We start from the raw sequence: 21,990 nt of genomic DNA, 5'->3' as shown, positions 1-21,990 counted from the left end.
CAGTAACTGGTTGATGACAGCAAAAAGGTCAATAATATTAACATAACTGAAACCATTTAATGGCTGTATTTTCATTTCCCTGCCTCCATTTTTCTTAACCATAGGGTTCTCTCTTCCTCCAACACACTATCATCATGTATAGTAATCTTAGGGATATACAAGGTTACAAGGCTTTGTATGATTAGTGTAAATCTATCTACTATTGATAGAAGGAGCATGCCAGGTAGGGGAGGAAGCTCACTGAGTGTACTATTGGCTGAAGAAGAAATGGGCTGGAGGTGCAGGGTGAGGGGGAAATAAGTCAACATTTGAGATTGCAGCTGGTGATAAATGGTGAGACACTTTATCCAATGTGAGCGCATGCTGCATGAACTGCAGCTGATCTGAAATAGTTCGACATGTCACGACATCAGGAGGGTCAGATCTTGTACTTGGGAACCAATTCTCAAATACAAAATCCACATGGGGAATGGCCATAGCTCTGTGATAACATATGACCATGCCTTCTTCAGTATATCTAAAGTATATCTAATACCTACGGATGTTCAAATCAGCAAAACTCAAGCTCACGTGAATTTCTCCAAATTCTATCTCAAAAGTTCATTTTGACTCACATCCTTTTCAGTTTGTAAGTCTTGCTTTTTAAAATAGGAAAACCCACAAGTGTTTTCAAACGTACTTTTCCAAATGTTAAGAAAATGTGAAGAATCCAGTGGGGTATGGGTGTGTGACAATTTGATAGATTTTCACAATTCAGCCTCTTGAACTCTGATTCATCAGCCTCATGTGTGAATCAAACCAGTTCTCAGACACCTGCCTTAAAGCTGTGACATGATTTGTACACTTAAAAAAGCTAAGGAGATTTGCACAAATTTGACAAGCATAATTGCTGCAAATTGCATGGTTTGAGCAAATTGGAAGCCAAACCAAATGTTATGTCAATCTACGCATAGTATGATTTGTGCAAATAGCACTACAATGAGATAGTTTTCCAATTTTGACTTTTGCACAATTTGTGAAAATCATACTAATCCAATAAGGAAAAAAATCACATGGTTTGTAAAAATTTACATAGCATCTCCTTTTTAAAAAATGTGCAATTTGTGGTCTGTTTTGGAGACAGATGTTTGTGCAACAAAGCAAAACAATTTAGCCTGCTTTCAGTCATCAGACAAGAAGCACAAAGGAAATCTATTGAGCTCAAAGAAGTCAAATTTTACAGCATTGGCATATCCCTTGTAAAGTGCATCTTTGAAATGTAGATGTTCTTTGCCTGTTGAATACAGCTTATGCATGCAGAACATTTGTCAATTGTATGGCAATGATCACTGGGTTTAGACAATGTGATAACCCATGCTTAAGGGTTGAACAAGGGTTCTGTGTGGATTTTAATTGAACTGTGGGTTGTTAAAGATAGGTTATATGTCTGGACCCATCTGAGATAATGAGCCACGGTGAACAGCCAGACTCTACATCCTGACAGCAAGCCATGGCTTCCTTTCATGGGTTGTTTGTATTTCAAGGGTGGTTTCTGGCTTGTTAATGCAGCTGTGTCCAGACAGCATGATCATCCATGTTTCACAACAACCCACCCTCAACCCATATTCAACTCTTGAGCATGGGTCATTGTACTAACTGACACTGAACACAAATAATGGTTTTTGTCTGTGATTCAGACTGTGGTCTTAGAAATGGCAGGACTTCAACTGCATTCTGTGTTCAGTCCATAAGGTCTGAAGTAGGCACATCCTGATAAAATATGATCTGAAAGAAATTTCTTACACATCCCTCTGGGTAGCCAGGCTGGGAAAGACTCTGACTTGAGCCACTGGGGAATTGGCACCCGTCACAGAAAGCAGTAGCGGCCCAAGTGGAGAATGGTCTAACTCAGTAAGGCAGTTTCATGAGATGTGATCCTTTGAACATCACCATTTTATAGATTGCACCAAATCCCATCCCACAATGTGAATAAGGGCCAGTTTTTTCCACAATGGCCTGTGTGCAATTTGAGGCAAAAGCTGCAATTTTGTACACAGGGATACTATGCGTAAAGTAGTGCTCTGAAAGTGGGCATCCATTGTGTTTCCTTGGCTTGGTTCCCCAGACTCTGGCCCACTTTCTCTCTGCCCTAATCCACCTTGCAGAGAGCATTCACATGAGCATCCATCAGGAAGTGGACCTAGCTGGCACACATGCCACACACTGCCTGCAAGATCAGCATGCAGGCAGAGTTCTGCTTCTTCACAAACGACTTGTGTGCCTTGTGCAAAGAAGGGGTCTGCTCGTGTTCCTGAGCATTCACAGACTCGATCTCAGCTCAGTTTGCTGCCAGGTCCTGGACTGAGTACAGGAAGGAAGTCTGGTGAGTGCAAGAGAGCTGCATTCTGGCAGGATCTTTGCATACCTTTACACACGAGAAATTTGTAAGCACTCTTTGCTCGCTGCTGGGGAGAGGACGGTATTTGGAGGCTGAATCTGGTGAAGAAGTACTGGCTGTTACTCTTGAGGGACCATGCTGCACCATTCCACAGGGAACCCTCTCTGAGCTCTAATTAACAGCATGCTACGTTAATCGGTATCTTTTGCTGAATGATTAACATGTTTCAAGTCCCATTAAGAACAGTTATGACAGGAAGAGGCAGGCAGCTGTCATGGGTAATTAGCATATACTTGAATGATCCTGTAATCTGGCATTGGCTGGAGAGGGGGCAGGGGCGAGGGTGGGTGGGGGAAATCGGGATGGAAATAAAACTGGAACTGTGTCTGGCAGCAGCAAGGACTTCACAGAGCACATCCTGGAACTGATGGATGTTGTACAGACCATCCTTTGACACACTTGATAGTGCCTGTTTGATTTGATGCTAGAGCAACCGGTGAGGAGATGGATGATGCCAGAGGCTGAATAATATTTGCATATGCTACAGCTGAAGCCGTGACTGGAGTGTGCAAGTCTGGAAGTTCAGGAAAAGTGTGCAGTGTACTGTCCCTTTGGTTGTGCAAACACATCTAATGGGAGACACGCAGACATTTTGTTGGCTCACGTGGGGCCTGAAAGTGGAGAGGAGATGTGGGGATAGACACATGCCCCACCTCCAGTGTCCCCATTCTTTCAGTCCCTGTCTTTCCTGTTTGATGGAGAGGCTTTGAAGGTGGCTTCTCAGATGTGAATAGAAACTTTCAGATGGTCAGAAACACTGAAATGTATCACAGATGTATCCAAATAGGGCAAGAGAAGGCCACTTCAGCCCCAGCCAGCAGAGTCAATGGCGAGGGATGATAGGAGCTGCAGCCTAACATCATTTGGGGGACCAAAAGTTGTCTAGCTATGTGTTAAGAAAAAATGCCTGCAGGAATGCATATATTAGAGACACTATGCACCCAAAAGAAATGTTTTCAAGAGTGTCCAGATTCCTGCAGGTTTTTAGAAATAAAGGCGCACATCAGATTGATGTGGAAATGGTACAACCTGAAGTTAAGATTAGAAAAGTAAGAAACTGAGAAACCACAGTGAGGTTCATTGCTCCCTACAGAAGGGAGATAACAACAGTGAGGACTGTACATTTACCATTCCTGTAAAGCTTCACCCAAAAGCCTGCTCTGTATTGAAGGCACCTACAAAGTCACCATAAACACTGCTTCTGTGGGTTCAGCAGTCCTTTTACCAGCAGCCACTCAGTTCAGCTCTTTAATAACCATTCTGGTCCCAGTGGTCTCTAAAGATGTTTTCCCCCACAACTTCAAGTGAAGCAAATGTACCAGTGCTTTAATGTTTCTCTCCCATGGCTTAATGCATTCTGTTTTCTCCTCCACGTTGTGTGCATGCCTTCCCTCAGTGGGCCCAGGAAGGCCTCAATGGACACTGTGCAAGAGAAACAAGGCCTTCTAAAGGGCATGTAGCAATACCACGGATAGTGGCATGATATTCAGCAATTGCAGGAAATATCAGGTAGTTGAAGGAAACAGAGAAGCCTTTCAATTTGCAGCTGCCATTGGAAGCATATGACAGAACCCTGCACGGTATCTTTTTTGTGTTCCAGATCGTGAACGGATTGGCCAGGACTCTGCCTATGAGCAGGAGGGAAAGGTGCAGTTTGTCATCGATGCTGTCTATGCCATGGGCCACGCACTGCATAATATGCACAAGAACTTGTGCCCGGGGAAGATTGGCCTTTGCCCCAAGATGGACCCAGTCGATGGTGCAGAGCTGCTCAAGTACATTCGCAGCGTCAATTTCTCAGGTCTGTCCATCTGGCTGGGATCTCCCTCAGGGGTAGACTACACCTAGCTAAGGGCTCGTGTTGGGGTTTCTTTGGGCTTTTGGGGGCATGATAACATGCCCTCCCTGCTGTAATTATAAACACAGCTGAATGAATATCAAGTGCCTCGTTTGCAGCTCTTTGTATGGTTCTGTATCCTCTGTCCAACAAAATGGGACCCACCCTTCCTTCCTTCCTTCCTTCCTTCCTTCCTTCCCTCCCTGTCTTGGAATTCCACCATGGACACACCAGCATCAACTGCCTCAGGGGCATGTTTAGCATTGTACTGTTCTGGGTTATCCACATTATACTGCCATTAGGAAGCCACGTGGGAATGGAGATCTGTCAGATTCCTTGAGCTCAGCTGCCTGGACTCTGAGTCCACATGCCTGGTGAGCCTAGAGCTTGTGGGTGCTCACCAGGAATCCACCGCACCCACTGTTCCTGGACCACCCTGTGCAACTGCTAGCAGCATCCCTCTTCTGTGCCACATGTAGCAGCCAGTTGGGCTGCTGCACATGATGCAGAACAAGGTTGCCAGTTGTGCAAATGTTCATGGACTTCCTTTCTGCTTGCCTTTCTTTGCAAGACCGGGCTGATCATGAGAGGAAGTCCATGAATACTGCAGGGACAGATTCTGCTAGGGCTTGTCCCAACTCTGTCATCATATGCTTTTCCCGTGTTTCCCCCATTCCTTTTCCATTTCATTTGGAAGCTTACAAAATCCATCTCCCATGTTTGAGATGGTGGTGGCTAGAATGGAACACCAGCACAATCTTGATAGGTAAAGTCCACCTTCGGCTCTTTTTGAAGATAGGGAGTTTTGATGTGTGCAGTGACATTTCGGGCAATAGAATGCTATCACCCTGCCTTTTCACTTCAACACACTTTTACTATTACATTTCCAGATAACACTATATTAGAAATGCTTGTGTGTTAATCCATTTTATTTTAATACTTTTTTCCAATTTTTAAACAGGTTTTTTCTCAAAAGCTTTTAAATGCAGAACAGCATTTTGGAACAAATTTAAGAGACGCCTAAAAGATAAATTTGCTGTTCAAGTGCTCAGATGCATTGTCATTCCTTGTCCATATGGCTATGTGATGTCCATCTGTGTGGATAAAATGTGGGATGTACACACAAAGCACTAGACTCACTAAAATGTGGAGAATCAACTGCAAAACCAAGTGTAGCTTACAGTAGAAGGACAATGATAGGGTGCAACTGAACACTTGCAGGTTTCAGTCCAGACTAAATCAGAGTAGATATTAATGGAACTGAAATGAGTTAGCACTAAGTTCCATTAACTTCAGCAAGACTAACAATATCAAAGGCACAAAACCTCTTCAAACGAACTGCGGGTTGTGCATTGCGGGAAAAACAGGACTTCCCTTTCTGTCTTCTCTACAGGGGTTACTGTATTCTCTGGAGGGAACATGAATACTTGATAGTTCATGATAAATAAAGGCCTGGGGATCATGACTGGTCTGTGCTTTCAGATGCCTTTTTACTGAATATTTTCAGGAATTTATCTCCCTCCATGCTGTGCTGACTACAAACACATGTTAGGGAAGCTCACCTTTCCCAAGGTGATACACAGAGGCCCCAGGTGACTGAAGGAATCAATCTAGGCAGTTGGATGGGGATGAGATGCAATTTCTTTGTCTTCACTTCTCAGTACCTGGGTGTGTTTTCACCCACTCTATTTGGACTGCCAGGGAGGATGTGGCAAAAACCGACCAAACCTAAAATCCCATCATGATTCTACCCACATGAACAATCCCATGTTAATAGCTCTCATTTCCTTATTCTCTTTCCATTTTTTCTTGTCCTTGTTTGGCAGAAAACGTTTCCTCTCCTCAATTAGCAATTACTTTACATCTTCTAGAAAATCATTGCTTCCTCACATTATATCTCTTTAATATACATCTTCTGCTCCTATTTTCTTATTGCATCTACTTATCTCTCCTTTTGCAATCTCCTCACAATCTGTCTTCTTTATTTATTCTCTCCCTCTCGTGTTGGATGTTTTTGCTTTCTAATGTTATTTGGATTTATTTATGCAATTCATTTGATTTTGTTGTAAGATAAACTTTTGGGAGAAAAAAAAGCAACCAAGAGCCTTAGTTTGTGGCAACTTGCTAAATAAACCACTGTAATTAAAGAATTCATAGCACTTCTCATTTGGTCACATCCTTCTCTGGATTAGTGCACTTTAACTGTGTGCCATTCGTCTCTCTTAGTATCGTTGAAAGTCCATTTGCAGCCAGCCAACTGAGTAACTCCCTTTAATAGGACCTCTTTTAAACTGGGCATATTTTAGGATACTTCTAATTATCTTTTTTGTTTGTAGTGAAATTCAGTAGTGAAATAGACCTGCTTCCACATTTACCCAGTGAAGAGGTCTTTTGGATGTTTCTGATATGGGAAACATTGGCACCTTATAGCCTTTTGAGAAATATATGGGCAGAACTGAGCGACATCTTGGTGAGATGTGATCTTAAGGCATATCGGGGCATTCAGGAATATGCCTGATTCATACAAATTGGCTTATAATCTTGGTTTTCAACTGGATAAGATGAATTGGGAAGGGGATATTGTGTGGAATATTACACAGGAATCTGTCTCAGGAATACAGCAGGTAGATAGATGCCATGCACAAGAAAGTTTGGTGTACTTTATAATGACTACCATCTACAATTTTTCAGTGGTGACATATTTCAAACTCCACATAGAGGCAATAATTTGGATTTTCCTCCAAGAGGCAGTGAGGAAACTCTTGCTGGGAACACTCTACTGCTTTCAGTCTGCTCGTCGTGTCTTTTCCTGTGTTTGGGAGTGGAGGAAACAGAGCATGCCTGCATACTACCCTTGGAGGACAGCTCTGCTGTCCGAGAAAGAAGCTAGGAGCAGAGGGAGAGGTTGAGTTTGGATCTGTTGAATATTAGCGTAGAATATAAAGGTGCTTTACCGACAAATTTCTTTTTTCACAGTGACAGAGAGGCATGGGAAGAATAGAGGAGATGCTGGGTGTATGAACTGCTCTGTGTTGTAGTTTTTTTCTGGTTTTAGTGAGGTAAGAGTACTTATAAGGACAGAGATGCCTCAGTTTGGGTTAGCATGGATGCATGTGGCAGCACTGGGGAGGGCTCTCCATGAAAGCCAAAGGGGAAGGGCAAATGAAGCTGTCCTCAGTGGCTTCCCACTCATTTCTGGGCATGGACCAGCTGGTCCAAATGCCTGGTCAGGCATGGACTGCTTTTGAACTGAAGAGCTTGCCTCTCCCTCCCTCCCTCCCTCCCGCTCTCCCTCACGGGCTGCATCCCTCAGTACTCCTCTGTGACTGTCCCCTTTGCACATGAGTGGCAGCGACGTCAATGCTCATCACTCACTGTGTACATCAAGTGTAATGAGCTGTCCACAAAGGCATCCAGAAGAGGCATGGGAAAGGCAGCTGTCCTGCCTCTCAGCTTGCCTTTTAGCTTACCTGGATCTGCATGAGATTGCAGGTATTGTTGTCATGAGCAGGTCAACCTTCAAAGCTTATAAGAGAGCAGCTGGTCTCTATTCTGGTCATGCAAGCACACCTGGCACTTGCTGTGGTCTATAATTCTCAGCAGAGAACTCTTGGCTGAATCCAACCACTGCTTTTTTTTAAATAAAAACTGCAGTGGGTTGTGCAGACTAGGCCTCCACCTGTGGGTATATGCAACCCTCACTTCAGGTGTGGGGGCACACCTGTGAGGATCGGGAGCCGATACAGCAGGCTGACCTTTGAACCTGTACATGTTCTTTTCAGACAGTCTCAATCATCATCCGCTGCAGTTTCTGATCTTGCCATGGAGATGGCACATCGCAAAATATAAGAGGGCACGTTGCTGTCTCAAGGAGGGTACAGCCTATAATTTCTCCTTGCTATGGCTAGTATTCCTCAGGCTGATTAATTAAATTATGTCAGCCTGTTGTAAAGGGCATAGGAGAAGGGCCAGGAAAAATGGCAGTGATGGGCTCGGGGAAACTAGGATTGAAGAGTATTTGCCCAGGTTTTGGGAAACGGTGCTTGGCAGGCGTACAGGGAGGAGATAGCAAGACATGAAAGGGAGGAAGGAAGCTCAGTACCACACGGAGGTGGGCCAGAAGGTATGTGCAGTGCAATTTCTTTCAGCACCTTCCTGTGACACAGCGCTCAGCTTTTTGATTTCATGAAGCACACGTTCACCCGGCTCTATATAAATGTGTTATTATTTTCTGTCTCCAGCACCGTGGTTGAATACCGAGAGGGGATTACTGCTCTCGGTGAATGAATGATGTAGCATCATGATGTACTGTCACTATGTATGGATTCATTGCTCAATGGCTTAGCAAGGAAAGATGTGCCTGGACATCCAGCAGGGGTACAACAACGTGCAAGCAGATTGGGAGGGAGGGGAGATCTGCATAGCATCCTTAGTGCACATAACAGGAACTGATTGGTAAATGACAAGGGAAAGACAGGTGTCCTTTGCTTTGCCCACTTTCTTCCTAGCCCAGCACCTTATATAACCAAAAGCAACCTTATGCTCCCCTCCCCTCCCCTCCTCTCTCCATGCCTTCCTTTGGTGCCTACAAGAAACTTGACTGAATTTTCACAGTGCTGGAAAATACTTCAGCCTCTTTTAAACTGATGCTCTCCAGAGAGGCTGGATGACAGAACCTATCCTCCCCAGCCCACATAGGCATGATAGGCAAGCTGTCTGGGGAGGATGGGATCTGTTGGAGGAGGAGGGGATCTAGAGTCAAGTTGTGGGAGGCTGCTTCAATCAGTAAGTCAAAGATGGATGTCCTTGCCACTCATTCATACTGAAGTTGTAATCTTGCTGGGGCAGATACTTAGGTGTTTTCCCTAAGTGCTACCAAAAAGCACAGCTTTTTGTGCAGCTTCTGTGCAACTTCTTTCAAAGCAGTTCTTTAATGTCAGAGGGAATTCGGAAACGGTATCAAATTAATTCCATGTGCAGTGCAGGCTTCCCATTGGCATTAGGAGCCAATTTAAAGCAAAGTTGATCTTGGCCTCATGCGTCAAAATGGTCTATTGATTTTCAGAGTGTGCAGCACCTAACATGCTGGGCGGCCTGATCCACAACAAATGGCTTCTGGACTTTAGCGCTCTACAAATATCAAATTGTATAGACTATAGCCATGTGGACAGAAAGGCTAGAAGGATTTCACTTGGCAATACAAGAGTCAAAGGGCAAGTTTGCTGCTCTTTTTTAATTGCCTGAGGCACAGATATAGCTTACAAATACTTCAGATAAGTGTGCAGGGGGTAGAGTCATGTTGGGGTAGAGCCACTCCAACTCAAAAGCTGCAAAGCTAACCTCTGCACTTCAGAAAAAGGAAGTTAACTTTATTGATTTGTATATCTGAAATCTTGTCATCAATGAAATGGTTTGTGTCCATGGGTGTTGTAAGTCTTTCTGCAATATTCAGAAAGACTCCTGGCTTATTCTTTCTATCCCAAAGAATAAGCCGGGAGAGTTTAATGTCCTTTTAACTTTACTTATTGGACAATTTTGCATGATTGGCTTAACTGGTGAGTTGCTGGAAGACTCCTTGCTGTGATTTGGCCAATGCGAGCATATCGTCTTGATATTATGGGCAGAGCTTGATGACCTAAACCTAAACTAGAAATGCAAGAGAATTTCATTCCTCTTTACAAATCATGAACACAGATCTCATTTGTCACCCCTGAATGTGAACAGGAACAAAATTTTCAGGGGTGGTTTTGTTTTTTATAGTTCCCTAAGCTTTGTGTACATGCTTGGAATTGTACACTTGCATAACTGTGTACTCTTCCAAAATGTGTACATGCACAAACATGTACTTCACCATATGTGCATATTTCCCTCCTCTGCATTTTCACACTTGTTAGCTTATGGGGGAAATTTACATTTTCGATCAGGGAAAATGATCATTTTTTAAAATGACACAGCATCTAGTTAGGGAATGAGGCACTGTGAGCCTTGAGGAGCAATTTAGAGGACGTAAGTGAGCTCAACATGTTTGCCCATCCCTAGACTAAACACCAAAATCACTAGAACTTAAACATACTTAGCTTTGGCTGGGTAATACTTAGGATTGCAAATGATTCTCTCTCTCAATCTCTCTCTCTCCCCCTGTGTGTGTGTGTGTGTGTGTGTGTGTGTGTGTGTGTGTGTGTGTGAAAGAGAGAGAGAGAGAGAGAGAGAGAGAGAGAGAGGCAGGTAAATCTTTCCTTCAAATACACTTTCATGCACAACCTAGCTGGGATCGCCATGAAACTAATTGCTTTGTGTCTTGCAGGTATTGCTGGGACCCCAGTGACATTCAATGAGAATGGAGATGCCCCAGGCCGCTATGACATCTACCAGTACCAGATCAAGAATGCCACACCTGAGTATAAAGTTATTGGGCACTGGGCTGATCATCTCAACTTAAAAGTAAGCAAGATCTTATACTGAGTGTGGGTTTATCTGTACATGACTGAAGGACATAAGCCTTAACATCTGCTTTCTTCCTGAAGCTCCCAGTGTTTTAATTAGGAAACCAAGCTGTGCTCTGAAAGACTCAAATATCTAGTGTCCTGGTCAAAATGGGCTTATTCTTGATGAGTATTATCTGTATATAGATATCAAAGGGATCAAACAGAATGAGATTTTAAAACTTGTTTTTCACTGGTTTCTCTCTAATCTCATTTAGTACAGCAGTCCAGTTCAAACCATGGGCAGCAATTGCAGTTGGTTTTTTAGAGCAGAGTGGTTGCAAAATATTGCCTTTGGCAAGTTGATGCCAATGTTATTAGCAATTCATCCAAAGGAACTTAAGATTTAAGGTTGCAATTTCAATGGGAGAGACTTTATTTATTTAGTGCCTCTTTTAGCACTCCCACTGAATTCAGTGGGACAGAAGTGCATAACCTTGGCTGATGAGTCTTCCAGAGCGTTGAATCCTGACAACAAAATATGACATTCAGCAAGTGGAATCAGACAATAAAATGTGAAACTCTGAATTGGGACAAAAAACAATTTCAGCACTGGTATAAAGATATTCAGGGTTGGCTGTGTATACCCTGAAAAATGCAAAACATTAACTGAGGATGACCAAGTGGGTTGAGTGGTCTAGCAGGCCAGCAAGAACTACAGAGAGCTGTGGAGGCAATGGATTAGGCAGCACAGGAGCAGTGAAGAGTGACAGGATGCTCAGCCAGAAAAGCTTGGGAGGTTCAGCTGATTAACGAAAGCACTTGCAACAAGTGTGTGCTGCCATGCCGGCTGGGAAGTATTGGGTTTCCAGTCCGACACCAGGCTGGGGAAGACTGTTTTAACAGGTTGGTATTGCATCAAATGCTAGCACTGTTAGTACTACTCAATTTATTACACAGCTCCCTTTAAAAAAAAAGCCAACCTCAGGCTGATTTACTGCAGTTGCTGAAATATAAAGAGTTGAAATGATTTAAAAACAGCTACAATTTTTAAAATGACAAGTTCCAGTAAAACAGCTATATTGAGGGTGAAATCCTATGTGTGTTCAGACAGAAAAAAGTGCTATAATTCTTATAATTTCCCAGCCAGCAAGGCTGGCTGCAGAATGCTGGAAGTTTCAGGACATTTTCTGCACACTTAAGAAGTTTAGGAATAAGAAGGGTGCAGGCTTGAATTAGTAGGGCTCAAGGCAGAGTGATGCTGAAGATCTGCAAGGTGCGGTCATCAGGGGCTGGTTCTGGGCTGGTGGGAGTAACGAGCATAGCTGGTGCGCTACAAATTAAAGCCGGTGCTTTTGCAGTCTTGGTGGGACACACCCGTCCAGCCCTTGTTGCAACCTGTCCCCTGCTATGCTGGTTCCTGTTGGCTAGTGAGAGCCTTGCTTTATCTCCATTTCAGATGGAGCGGCTACATTGGCCTGGAGGAGGCAACCGGGTGCCCACTTCGATCTGCAGCCAACCCTGCAGGCCGGGCGAGAGGAAGAAGCTGGTGAAGGGCATCCCATGCTGCTGGCACTGTGAGCGCTGCGACGGGTACCAGTATCAGCAGGATGAGTTCCACTGCAAGGTGTGCCGCCTTAGCGAGCGCCCCAACGAGAACCATACAGCCTGCATCCCCATCCCCATCGTCAAGCTGGAGTGGAGCTCCCCATGGGCTGTGGTGCCCGTTTTCATTGCCATTGTGGGCATCATCGCCACCCTCTTTGTGGTGGTGACGTTTGTGCGCTACAACGACACGCCCATCGTCAAGGCCTCGGGGCGGGAGCTCAGCTATGTGCTGCTGACAGGCATCTTCCTCTGCTATGCCACCACCTTCCTGATGATTGCTGAGCCCGACTTGGGCACCTGCTCCCTGAGGCGTGTCTTCCTGGGGCTGGGCATGAGCATCAGCTATGCTGCCTTGCTGACCAAAACCAACCGCATCTACCGCATCTTTGAGCAGGGCAAAAAGTCAGTCAGTGCCCCGCGCTTCATCAGCCCTGCTTCCCAGCTGGTCATCACCTTCAGCCTCATCTCCCTGCAGCTCCTGGGGGTCTGCATTTGGTTCATTGTGGACCCCTCACACTCCATCATCGACTATGAGGACCAGCGGACTACAGACCCCCGCTTTGCCCGGGGAGTCCTCAAGTGTGACATTTCTGACCTGTCCCTCATCTGTTTGCTTGGGTACAGCATGCTGCTCATGGTGACCTGCACTGTGTATGCTATAAAGACCCGTGGGGTTCCTGAGACCTTTAATGAAGCCAAGCCCATTGGGTTCACCATGTACACTACCTGCATCGTCTGGTTAGCCTTCATTCCCATCTTCTTTGGGACATCACAGTCGGCAGAGAAGGTAATGGAGACAGGGCAGGGGCAGAAGGGGGATGACTCACAGGTCTGCTCTCCTTCCCTGCCCTGATGTATTTATAGTGAAATACATCTAACATACATCAATCTGCAGGCCTTAACCCGGGTGTGGTGACTTGCCAGTGTTCTTGTGCTCTTTCTCCATGACATTTGTTCTCCCTTTCTTCAAAATTTCCCTGTGAGTATCTCTCAATGTTTTCTTCTTTGCTGTCTTTCTTTCCGTCCTTCATGGCTTTTTCCCCCATGTGGAAGACAAGAATGGTAATCTATCCAATGTTAATGGAAGATGACTCTTACAGAACTCAGGTCCATAGGAAAATTTCAGTGTATTCCACACTTTTATCATTGCACTGCATGACTTTGCAACTGAGAGTTAGGTATAGAATGCAAATCCAGGGGAGGAAAACTTCCAGTGTTTTAAAAAGACAAGTTTCTGGTCTTAGAGTTCAGCAAATAAGCTTGGAAATATAGCCAATGTGAATTCTCAAAAGCCAGAGGAAGCCTCTTTGAGATAAATGTCCATATGATGGAGCTTCAAGGCTATAAAAAGCAGAAAATATATCATACAATAAAAATAAAAACATGCAACCTTTCACTAATTTGACCACTTGGTGCAGAAGTTGGGTTATATTTGTACAGAATAAATAAGTAAAAATCCATATGGTGAGAATGACCTATTCTATTTTTGGATCTTGAAGGTGCTTGTTAGTGGATTCTTGACAGAATATTTAGATTTCATAGTTCTCTCTCTGTTTTAAGGTTTTGTTTTGTTTTGAATAAGCTTAAGTTGGGTCTTTGTTTTCTTACAAGGGCTTGTAATAGGATAATGGATCACAATGGAACAACTTGGTTGCTTCCAAAGCTCCTCTGGCTATTTGCTGCTAGTAGCAAGAGGCCTTAAAACTATTATAGGCTCATTGGGTTGGAATGTGGATCTGCCCTCCATCAGAGAGCTCTTCCATGTCTTTTTTTTTGGGGGGGGGGCGGAATCTCCCCAAACTACAGCTTACTCCATTCAGCAGGGTCTATTGACTCTCTGTTAGCATTTTCAGGAATCTGGAGAAGCTGTTGTGAGATGAAGGAAAGTCTATTTCTTTGATTCCCTGTAAATCTGCAAACAACCAATAAACAGTGTGGTACAGGAAAATCTTCTATCATATGAGCAGAGTTGTATATGTGCTTATTGAATTATCACTGTGTGGGTTTCTGGCTGCTGTGCAAGACGGAAGGGGACCAACATGGTTAAATGTACGATGTTGATTGCAAAGACTAGGTGTGCACAGGTGTGACTGCAGGTCACTGTTCAGATGTGTTGTTAACTGCTGTGACAATCATTTATTTATTTATTCGATTTATATCCTGCCTTTTTCCTACAACGGGCTCAAGGCAGCTTACATCAGTCTCCTCCTCCATCTTATCCCCGCAACAACAACCCTGTGAGGTGGGTTGGGCTGAGAGTCTGTGACTGGTCCAAAGTCACCCAGTTGGCTCCATGGCTGAGCGGGGACTGGAACCCAGATCGTCTGAGTCCCAGTCCCATGCTCTTAACCACTACACCGCACTGGCTCTCATTCACTCTGCTGAAAATATTGCTGCCATCCATAGGGCTGTTGGGCCCAGGAACAGGCATTGTTGGCATCCGCTGGGGATGTACACGAATCCCCTGCCTCTTTTGATTCACTGCTTTGGAAAACAGCCTGTTTCTGCTTGGATTGAATTTGAGCCAGTTTGCTTTGATTTGGTATGTATGTATTTATTTAGGTATTTCTAACCCGTCCAATTATTACATGTGGAAGGCTTACAGTAAAAAGTAAGATGGCTTACAGTAAAAAACACTATCATATCCAAGCAGTAGTTCAGAAATATAATGCATTATGTTTCTCAGTGACTATTATGAAAATACAAAAAAAGCTATAAATATTTTCTTTTGTTCAGTATTATAGGATATTTACAGACTTTTTGCCTCTTAGGGCAGAATCATCAATGCAGAGATTTTTCTGTTATATGTCATCATATTTTAATTTTTTAACAAGTGGGGAGAATTCATCTCTGGACAGAATTCAATGAGAATTCTAGGGACAGTTTCTGTTGCTGAGGGAATCAAGCCTGCCAAATTTTGGGATAGCCACAGAATGTTGTGTGCCTTGATACAAAAGGGGAGGGGGGGCATGCTTATTATGTACCCTGTTGACCACTGCTATAAATATTATTGGTATCCTAGAGGTGTCCCTAAGGACTAAACCTGACACATTTCAGAAGGATAGGTATAACAATACATGTTGAATGGAAGCTCTCCAATTTGGGTTGAGATGATTTACTTCTTCCATCCCCCTATGTTTTTTCTAGCTAATTCATATGAAAATGTCATACATCTTAGAAATGTCCCCAAGAAAAACATCTGCCAAGTTTCCAAAGATTATGCTCAGGGATTAAAGAGCTATGATGCTTGGAAACCAGTTTAAAGCTTTTTCATAATGATGTCTGGTGGCACTGGAAAAATGTCCGTCTCACGATCCTAGCCATGCCCTTCCACAAAGCAGAGTGATTAGATCCCATGGTAAAATTTGACCTACTATTAGAAGGTGGAGCTTTCAGCACCCATCCATAATTTCCCCTCCTCTTGCAGCATTGATAGCTGAATCTAAATAGGAAAGCCATGGTTTGTGTATTTATTTTGGAAGAAAGAAAATCTGTACAACATGGCATGTATCTGAAATGTGAGTCACAGAATCCTTATTCTGACTGGGTGTGGTTCTGTTGTTTCTCTAGGAAGCTCTGTTTCAACTCAGAACCCAAACAATTGGAATAAATTTGTCTGCTTCTGCTTGGGATCTGAAGTTCATCTGAATCTGCTGCATTGGAATTCATATTCACCCAAATCTAGCAGCTATTGTTGCCATAGCCACCCATGATTTCATTGACAAAAGAGTAAGTTACCAGGAAGTGCACACCTAAGGGTGTGTGAGAAATCAGTTGGATTTGGGATTTGATGCAAATTTCCCTGTCACTTGCTAAATGTATACATGAATAGGAATAGTCATACTTCACTAAATTTTGTGATACATTTCACAATCAAAAAATGTGCACAGCCTTGCACATATTTTTGGTGGGGGAAGCATTTGAAAAGCATATAAATTATATTAGGGGAAATTACTTAGAAGAAATTATTTATTTGGAAAAATGTATTCAAAATACATACATTAGGAGGAATGTATGCAGCATGCATATGAATTTGCCTGCAGACTTTTTAGGGGGTAATTGCAAACTGATATGAAAGCAGGGCAAAAGAAACATTATGTTGGAAAAATGAGAGACCCAGTGGAATCACTCTTGACAAATTTGTCTGTCCCTAGGTATGCCTCATAGGCCATGTGTTGTAAGCCTGGGGATATTCTCAGTATGCTGCAGAATTCTTGGCAGGCATTTGGCAAACTTAACTGCAAAACAGAGGTGAATTGTGAATGTCAAGCAGTGTCTCCCAAACTTTTTATCATTCCAAAAGGAACAAAGCAATAAATAGCATTTTCCAGGAACATCCTGGACATCAAACATACAGTTTCTCTGCTTCCCTGCTGAAGTCAGTTTGTTCTTTCTTGCCTCCTGTTAGCCTAATACTAACAATTAAATACTCTGTAGCTTTTTTTAGATCTGGTATATTTTCTCCCTGAAGCAGTCTTCTCTGACTTTCAAATGCCTTGAACTGCAACTCCAATCTTACCTGATTGGAAGATTACTGTTTTCCACTGTCCTTCCTGGATAGGGCTAAGGGGTTGTAGTCACAAATCTCTGCAGGGTACCACATTGGGAAAAGTAACCATATAGCAGGCTAAAAGCAAAAGGGGTGGAGCCAGAATGCAAAACTGCAAACATACAGAGTGGGCCGAAAGTACATCATGCTTAGTCTCTTAGGTGCTCAAAAAGTCCTCCATCAACACTGCAACATTCCTGGAACCTGTCCCCATCACTGTGACAGAAATTCCAGTTAGCACCAATGTCCATAAATGCTTGCAAGCGGCTTTCCTTCAATTTATCCACTGTGTGAGGTACTCCATGACCCAATTGGGACTGTATGCCTACTTTTGGCCCACCCTTTATTTTAGCTTAAAGTTCTAACAGCCAGTGACTGAGCCTCAGGAGAGGCATTTCAATCTTTTGCAATGGGGGAAAACTGTGCAAAAGGTGGGAAATTGCCAAAATGCTGAAGTGTCCATTTGGAGGAATGCAATTGGTTCCCAGGCTGGGGTTCAATAACCATGCCCTACAGCCTCCTCTGAATAACATTTTATTTATATGTATTTATTTAAAACTTTTGTATGCTGTCCCATCATAGATGTCTCAAGACAGTTCATAACAACAACAACAAAATAGAATAAAAATAGAAGTAAGAGTAGCACACAATAATCCTCACAATAAGTTTTATCTCAAATTAATATGAATGCTAATGTAATTTTAAAGATAGATGTGGAAGCATTAGTGAAATGAGATGGTCCAAAAGAGAGTAATATCTGAAGTGGTGCATCTAATCATAACTTCATGTGTACCAATTATTGTGGAGCACAATCCAAGCAAGGATTTCTCCTGCACAAGCCTTCTCAAAATGAATCAGAGCTTAATGAAGCTCGTTTCAATGCAGCTTGTAGAAAACAACTCCTGTGGGACTTTGCCGATGGGGCAGATCTGCTGTGTTTCACACTCTGATATCTGTAATGGCATCCTAATTCCCAACTTGCCCCCTCACTTTGCTTCATACAAAAAGTAGAAAGACAATGCAAACAAAATATTAGTCAAATCATAGCAGCAAGAATGAAAACCCTTGCAAATCAGACATAGCCAGTGGATGGTCAATATTAGATACAACTTGGGACAGACAGAAAAACATGCACAGATTCATCTCTTGTTCCTGAATCATGATGTCAAATGAGGACGTTCCTCCCACCTCCACAAGGCTGTAGTTTTCAAACTAGTCTTTCTCTTTTCTCCTCCAAGTATGATGAGTCTAAGTCTTCAAGCAAAACAGAAGACTATGGTACCCTGGTTGTCAAATCGCTTGTGGCTCACCTTAGCTTAGTCTGATCTGGGGGTGGGAAACTGTTAGGTTTCCTTGGCTCAGGTTTCTATACCTGAGCCATTTTCTTTCTCCCCTAAGTCTACCTCAAGCCAAGTGTTTGCATGGGTGTCCAGCAGGAAAAGTGCCCAAGCGGGTCTGTGAGGCCAGCTTGCACTGCCAACAGGCCTGCTGTGCAAGCAGAGTTCTGTATGCTTTGTGCAAAATATTGTGTACTTTGCATGAAGAAGTGCCTGCTTTGTGTACTTTGCACAATGAAGCCACTAGCATTCCCAAGTGTGTGTGAACTTGATCTCACCTCAGCTCACTTCCTGGCTAGGACTGAGCATGGGAAGGAAGTCTAATGAGTACAAGAGAGCCAGATTTCAGCCTGATTTTTACATCCCTGCCTTGGCTAACAGCTCCTCAATTGAGATGTTAGATACTGTTTTTGAAGCCTGTTATATAGGTGTCTAAAAGAAATCCCATGGCAAGGAGTTCCACATTTGAATCAAAGGACACTGGACCATATTTCTAGTGTTCCTGATTTCAAACATTTGGCCATGCAAGGGAGCCTGGAATGGAACTTGCGCCCCTTCTCCTGCTCCCCATTAATAATACTGCTTTCTTGCATTCTGACATCTTCTTTCTGATAAATTAATTAGGACCAGGATAGAAATGTAACTTCACCTGTCCCTGTTGTGTGCATGAAAAACAGCTGATGCCAGTCTACTAAGCCCTTGAGTACCAAATTAATATTGAGGATTGCTCCTACGGACCCCATCCTGTCCATCAGTTATCAGTCCAAGGAACTAGGCAGAGGGGACAGAGAAGAGCTTTCACTCCTCTGTTCCACTGTGCATTTCTTGCTCGCTTACAGTCTTGTGTTGCTGGAATTGTAATTCACACTTGGGTATTTTGGCAGCACTGAGTTCCTGTAACTGATTCCCCTGCAGAGGGAAGAGATGGCGCATCTTGCAGCAGTACAGCTTAGCAAGCAAAAGAATTCCATCATTCTGGTCACAAGCTCTCCAGGGCCTTGTCTTCAGTGGCAGATCAGGTTGGGCTAGAACGTGACCCGGAGGAATCACATTAGCTAATCCAATGTTAAACACAACTTGACAGGCACGCAGTGGGAATGGGAGCGCATTAAGCTTGATTCACAGCTGGTGTAGATCAGCATGATGCCAGAGACTGCAAAGCCCCTTTTGTCCCTGGTAAGAATCTGTCCCTTCATGCTCTATTAGCAGCACAAGGAAAGGCATTATTTTGGGCCCTGAGCATCAGTGACCTAATGTCTCTTGACATCTGTATAAATCTATTGTAAATACCGGGTTATTAGGGAGGATGTGGAAGTCATGTATTGATGCTATGTGACCTTTGTTTGTACTGCTGGGATCTTAAGGGGTTCACACGCCAACCCCACAGATTCAGAGGTTTCTCCAGCACTTTTTCCTGATGCAACAATGGTCTTTTTATTATGCTGTTTTAACTTTCCATAACCGTCCATAGAGAGAGGAGATTACTAAGGGTTTAAACATTTTTTTGTTGTTGTTAAGCTAGATAATCTGGCTACTTTGAAGAAAAAGTGGGTTTTCTCCCATGATGGTATATAAGAAATAGCCAGGATCTGAAATACTATGCTACTATTCCTTTCTGCACACTAAAGGAAAATTTGGGCTTGTGTTTTTAAGCAGCAGCTCTCCATAGTATCTTATGAAATTAGACTGGTGGCCCTAAATGAGAAGAAAACTTTCCTCAAGTGCTAATTTGGGGGATTTAATCTGCCTTGTGGGATTTACTGGAGCACCTACATATCTGGATGGCTACCTCCATGATGTTGCGTTGTGTGAGCTGTCCAGCCTGGTAGCTTCTGCAGAATTACTACCAAACCATGACAGGTTCTTTTGTCCTAAGAAAAAGAAGTTCTCCCCAGGCCCGGTATCCCCAGTCTGAATAGCTGGCAACTCTGGCAGTCAACAGACAGGAATGGAGCCTATTGCTGAATCCAGACACCCGGGATGTCTTCCAAGTACCACTGCTGCATGCTGTGGTTGGGGTTGATGAGAGTTGCTGACTGTCCACACATCTGGGGCACAAAGTTTGGGAGGGTTGCTCTGAGGGACAGAAAGAATCGCATGGATGCAGCCCTTGTATTCAGCTCACTCACCAAGCCCCTTAATGAATCCTTTTGTGTCTTTGGTCTGCTCCACAGTTGGGATGTTCTGCTTTGGCTTTTCTTTGGCCACTGCCAAAGCTTGAGAAAAGCGGCTATTCAGCTGTGCAGCCACTGACAGGCCATGGGGAGAACCTGTCCGGGCCGGGACTGCCAGAATGCCTGTGTTGCTTCTCTTAATGGATCAGTGGCCAGGTGGCTCAGCTGATATCCTTGCTCATGCTCACACACACTCATCTGATTTATCTCTAAATTTGCCCCAAGAGGAGCAGCTTGGTGGGAGGGAGAAATGAGCAGCCGTCACTCTGTGAGGAGAACTAGGGAAAGACCAGTATTCTTTTGCCAGCTGTCTGGAAAAGCCTGGAGCTAACTTTGCCCCGAGTCCTGATGGCTCTGTAAAAAAAACCTCTAAAAAGGCAGTGACATATCCTGGTAAAGATTTAGAAAATGACAAGGGCATGTGGCTCAGGCTTCCAGGGGCTAAAGGCTGGGCTGGGCATTTTATCACTCATACAGTCCTCAGTTCCTCTTCATGGCCTGTAAGCTGTCCTGAGATGCTGCCATGAAGGATGGGATACAAATGTTTTATTAAAATTAAATTAAATTAAAAAATAAATTCTGTCCCCACGAGCTATTTCTTGTGCCAATGCTTTCCATGAACCTATTGCAAACTCCCCAAAATCCAATACATAAGCCCCCCCCAAAAGAAACCCCCAGGAATTATCTTCTGAAGGGTGGGCTCCTTCTCATGCAGGCTTCCCCCACTAGGTGAGTATTCTAGGAACCCGTCTGGATCAGTTTACCCAGGCTGCATTCAGCTTCAGTGAGGGCTTTTGTTTTTGGAGACTCTTTCAACACGTTTGGCTATTTTGTGATGGCTGATTTACACAAACAACGTGTGGCTGTGAAATTTTGTTCAGCTGAATGTTCAGCAGTTTTTGACCAAACCTGACATGACCCTTGTATTCACCCGATCTTGCTTCATGCAACTTTTTTTTTGATTCCCCGGATGAAAAAAGTCCTCATAGGGAAATGTTTTGCTGATGTAGAAACAGAGTGAATCAGAAGGGGTCTCCCAGGCCATCTAGTCTGATCCCCGACCCCAGCCGGCTCCGCTTGTGACATGCCATGATGTGGAAGAAGTGAAACAAAAAATGGCAGAAGCCCCAAAAGGCATCAAAATTGATGAGTTAAAAACCTCTTTTGAGCTGTGGAAAACCGTCTCAATATGTGTATTGCATCAAACAGAGCGTACTTTGAAGGTGACTCAAGTTTGAACATGTAAAAATAAATACACATTTTTAAATAAATAAATTCCTGGTTTTTGGGGAGTCCCCCCTCATATGTGCAGCCAAATCTATTCTAACGGCAGTATCTGGGCCTTCAGATGTCAGTTTAAATTTTAGCATAAATTCCAAACTTGAGCGCTCACGCTTTCTTCATGCGAGGGACATTCAAATGTTTGCAAGGGTTCATCAGGAGCTCTTCTTATATTTGTGCCCTGCTTTGCCACTGCCCCTAAACATACAGCACCCTCATATCTAGTATCTAGTCTGGCTGGCCTTTTGAAGCTACTATAAAAGGGACATGGGACAAAATGCAGGCTGTGTTTTTCTCTAAGCTATAAGGTTGTTCAGTATTTTGCTACAACATACGTCTTCGGGT

At 43.6% G+C, this 21,990-nt stretch overlaps 1 protein-coding gene across 8 annotated transcripts in view; it reads left to right on the top strand.

Annotated features, from left to right (window-relative positions):
* GRM4 (glutamate metabotropic receptor 4) overlaps window positions 1-21,990 on the top strand; it is a 325,286-nt gene that overhangs the window by 263,377 nt on the left and 39,919 nt on the right. For all 8 annotated transcript variants that reach the window (XM_044444316.1, XM_044444358.1, XM_044444332.1 and 5 more), the window contains 3 exons: window positions 4,038-4,238; window positions 10,579-10,715; window positions 12,156-13,091. In XM_044444316.1, coding sequence (XP_044300251.1) covers window positions 4,038-4,238; window positions 10,579-10,715; window positions 12,156-13,091 — 1,274 coding nt within the window. The remainder of the gene's footprint in view (window positions 1-4,037; window positions 4,239-10,578; window positions 10,716-12,155; window positions 13,092-21,990) is intronic.

Source organism: Varanus komodoensis, unplaced genomic scaffold (genome assembly GCF_004798865.1).
Source record: "Varanus komodoensis strain SLA01 unplaced genomic scaffold, ASM479886v1 scaffold1, whole genome shotgun sequence".
Taxonomy (NCBI): Eukaryota; Metazoa; Chordata; class Lepidosauria; order Squamata; family Varanidae; genus Varanus; species Varanus komodoensis.
The sequence above is the reverse complement of the archived record's forward strand: the minus strand, read 5'-3'. Positions and strand labels throughout refer to the sequence as shown.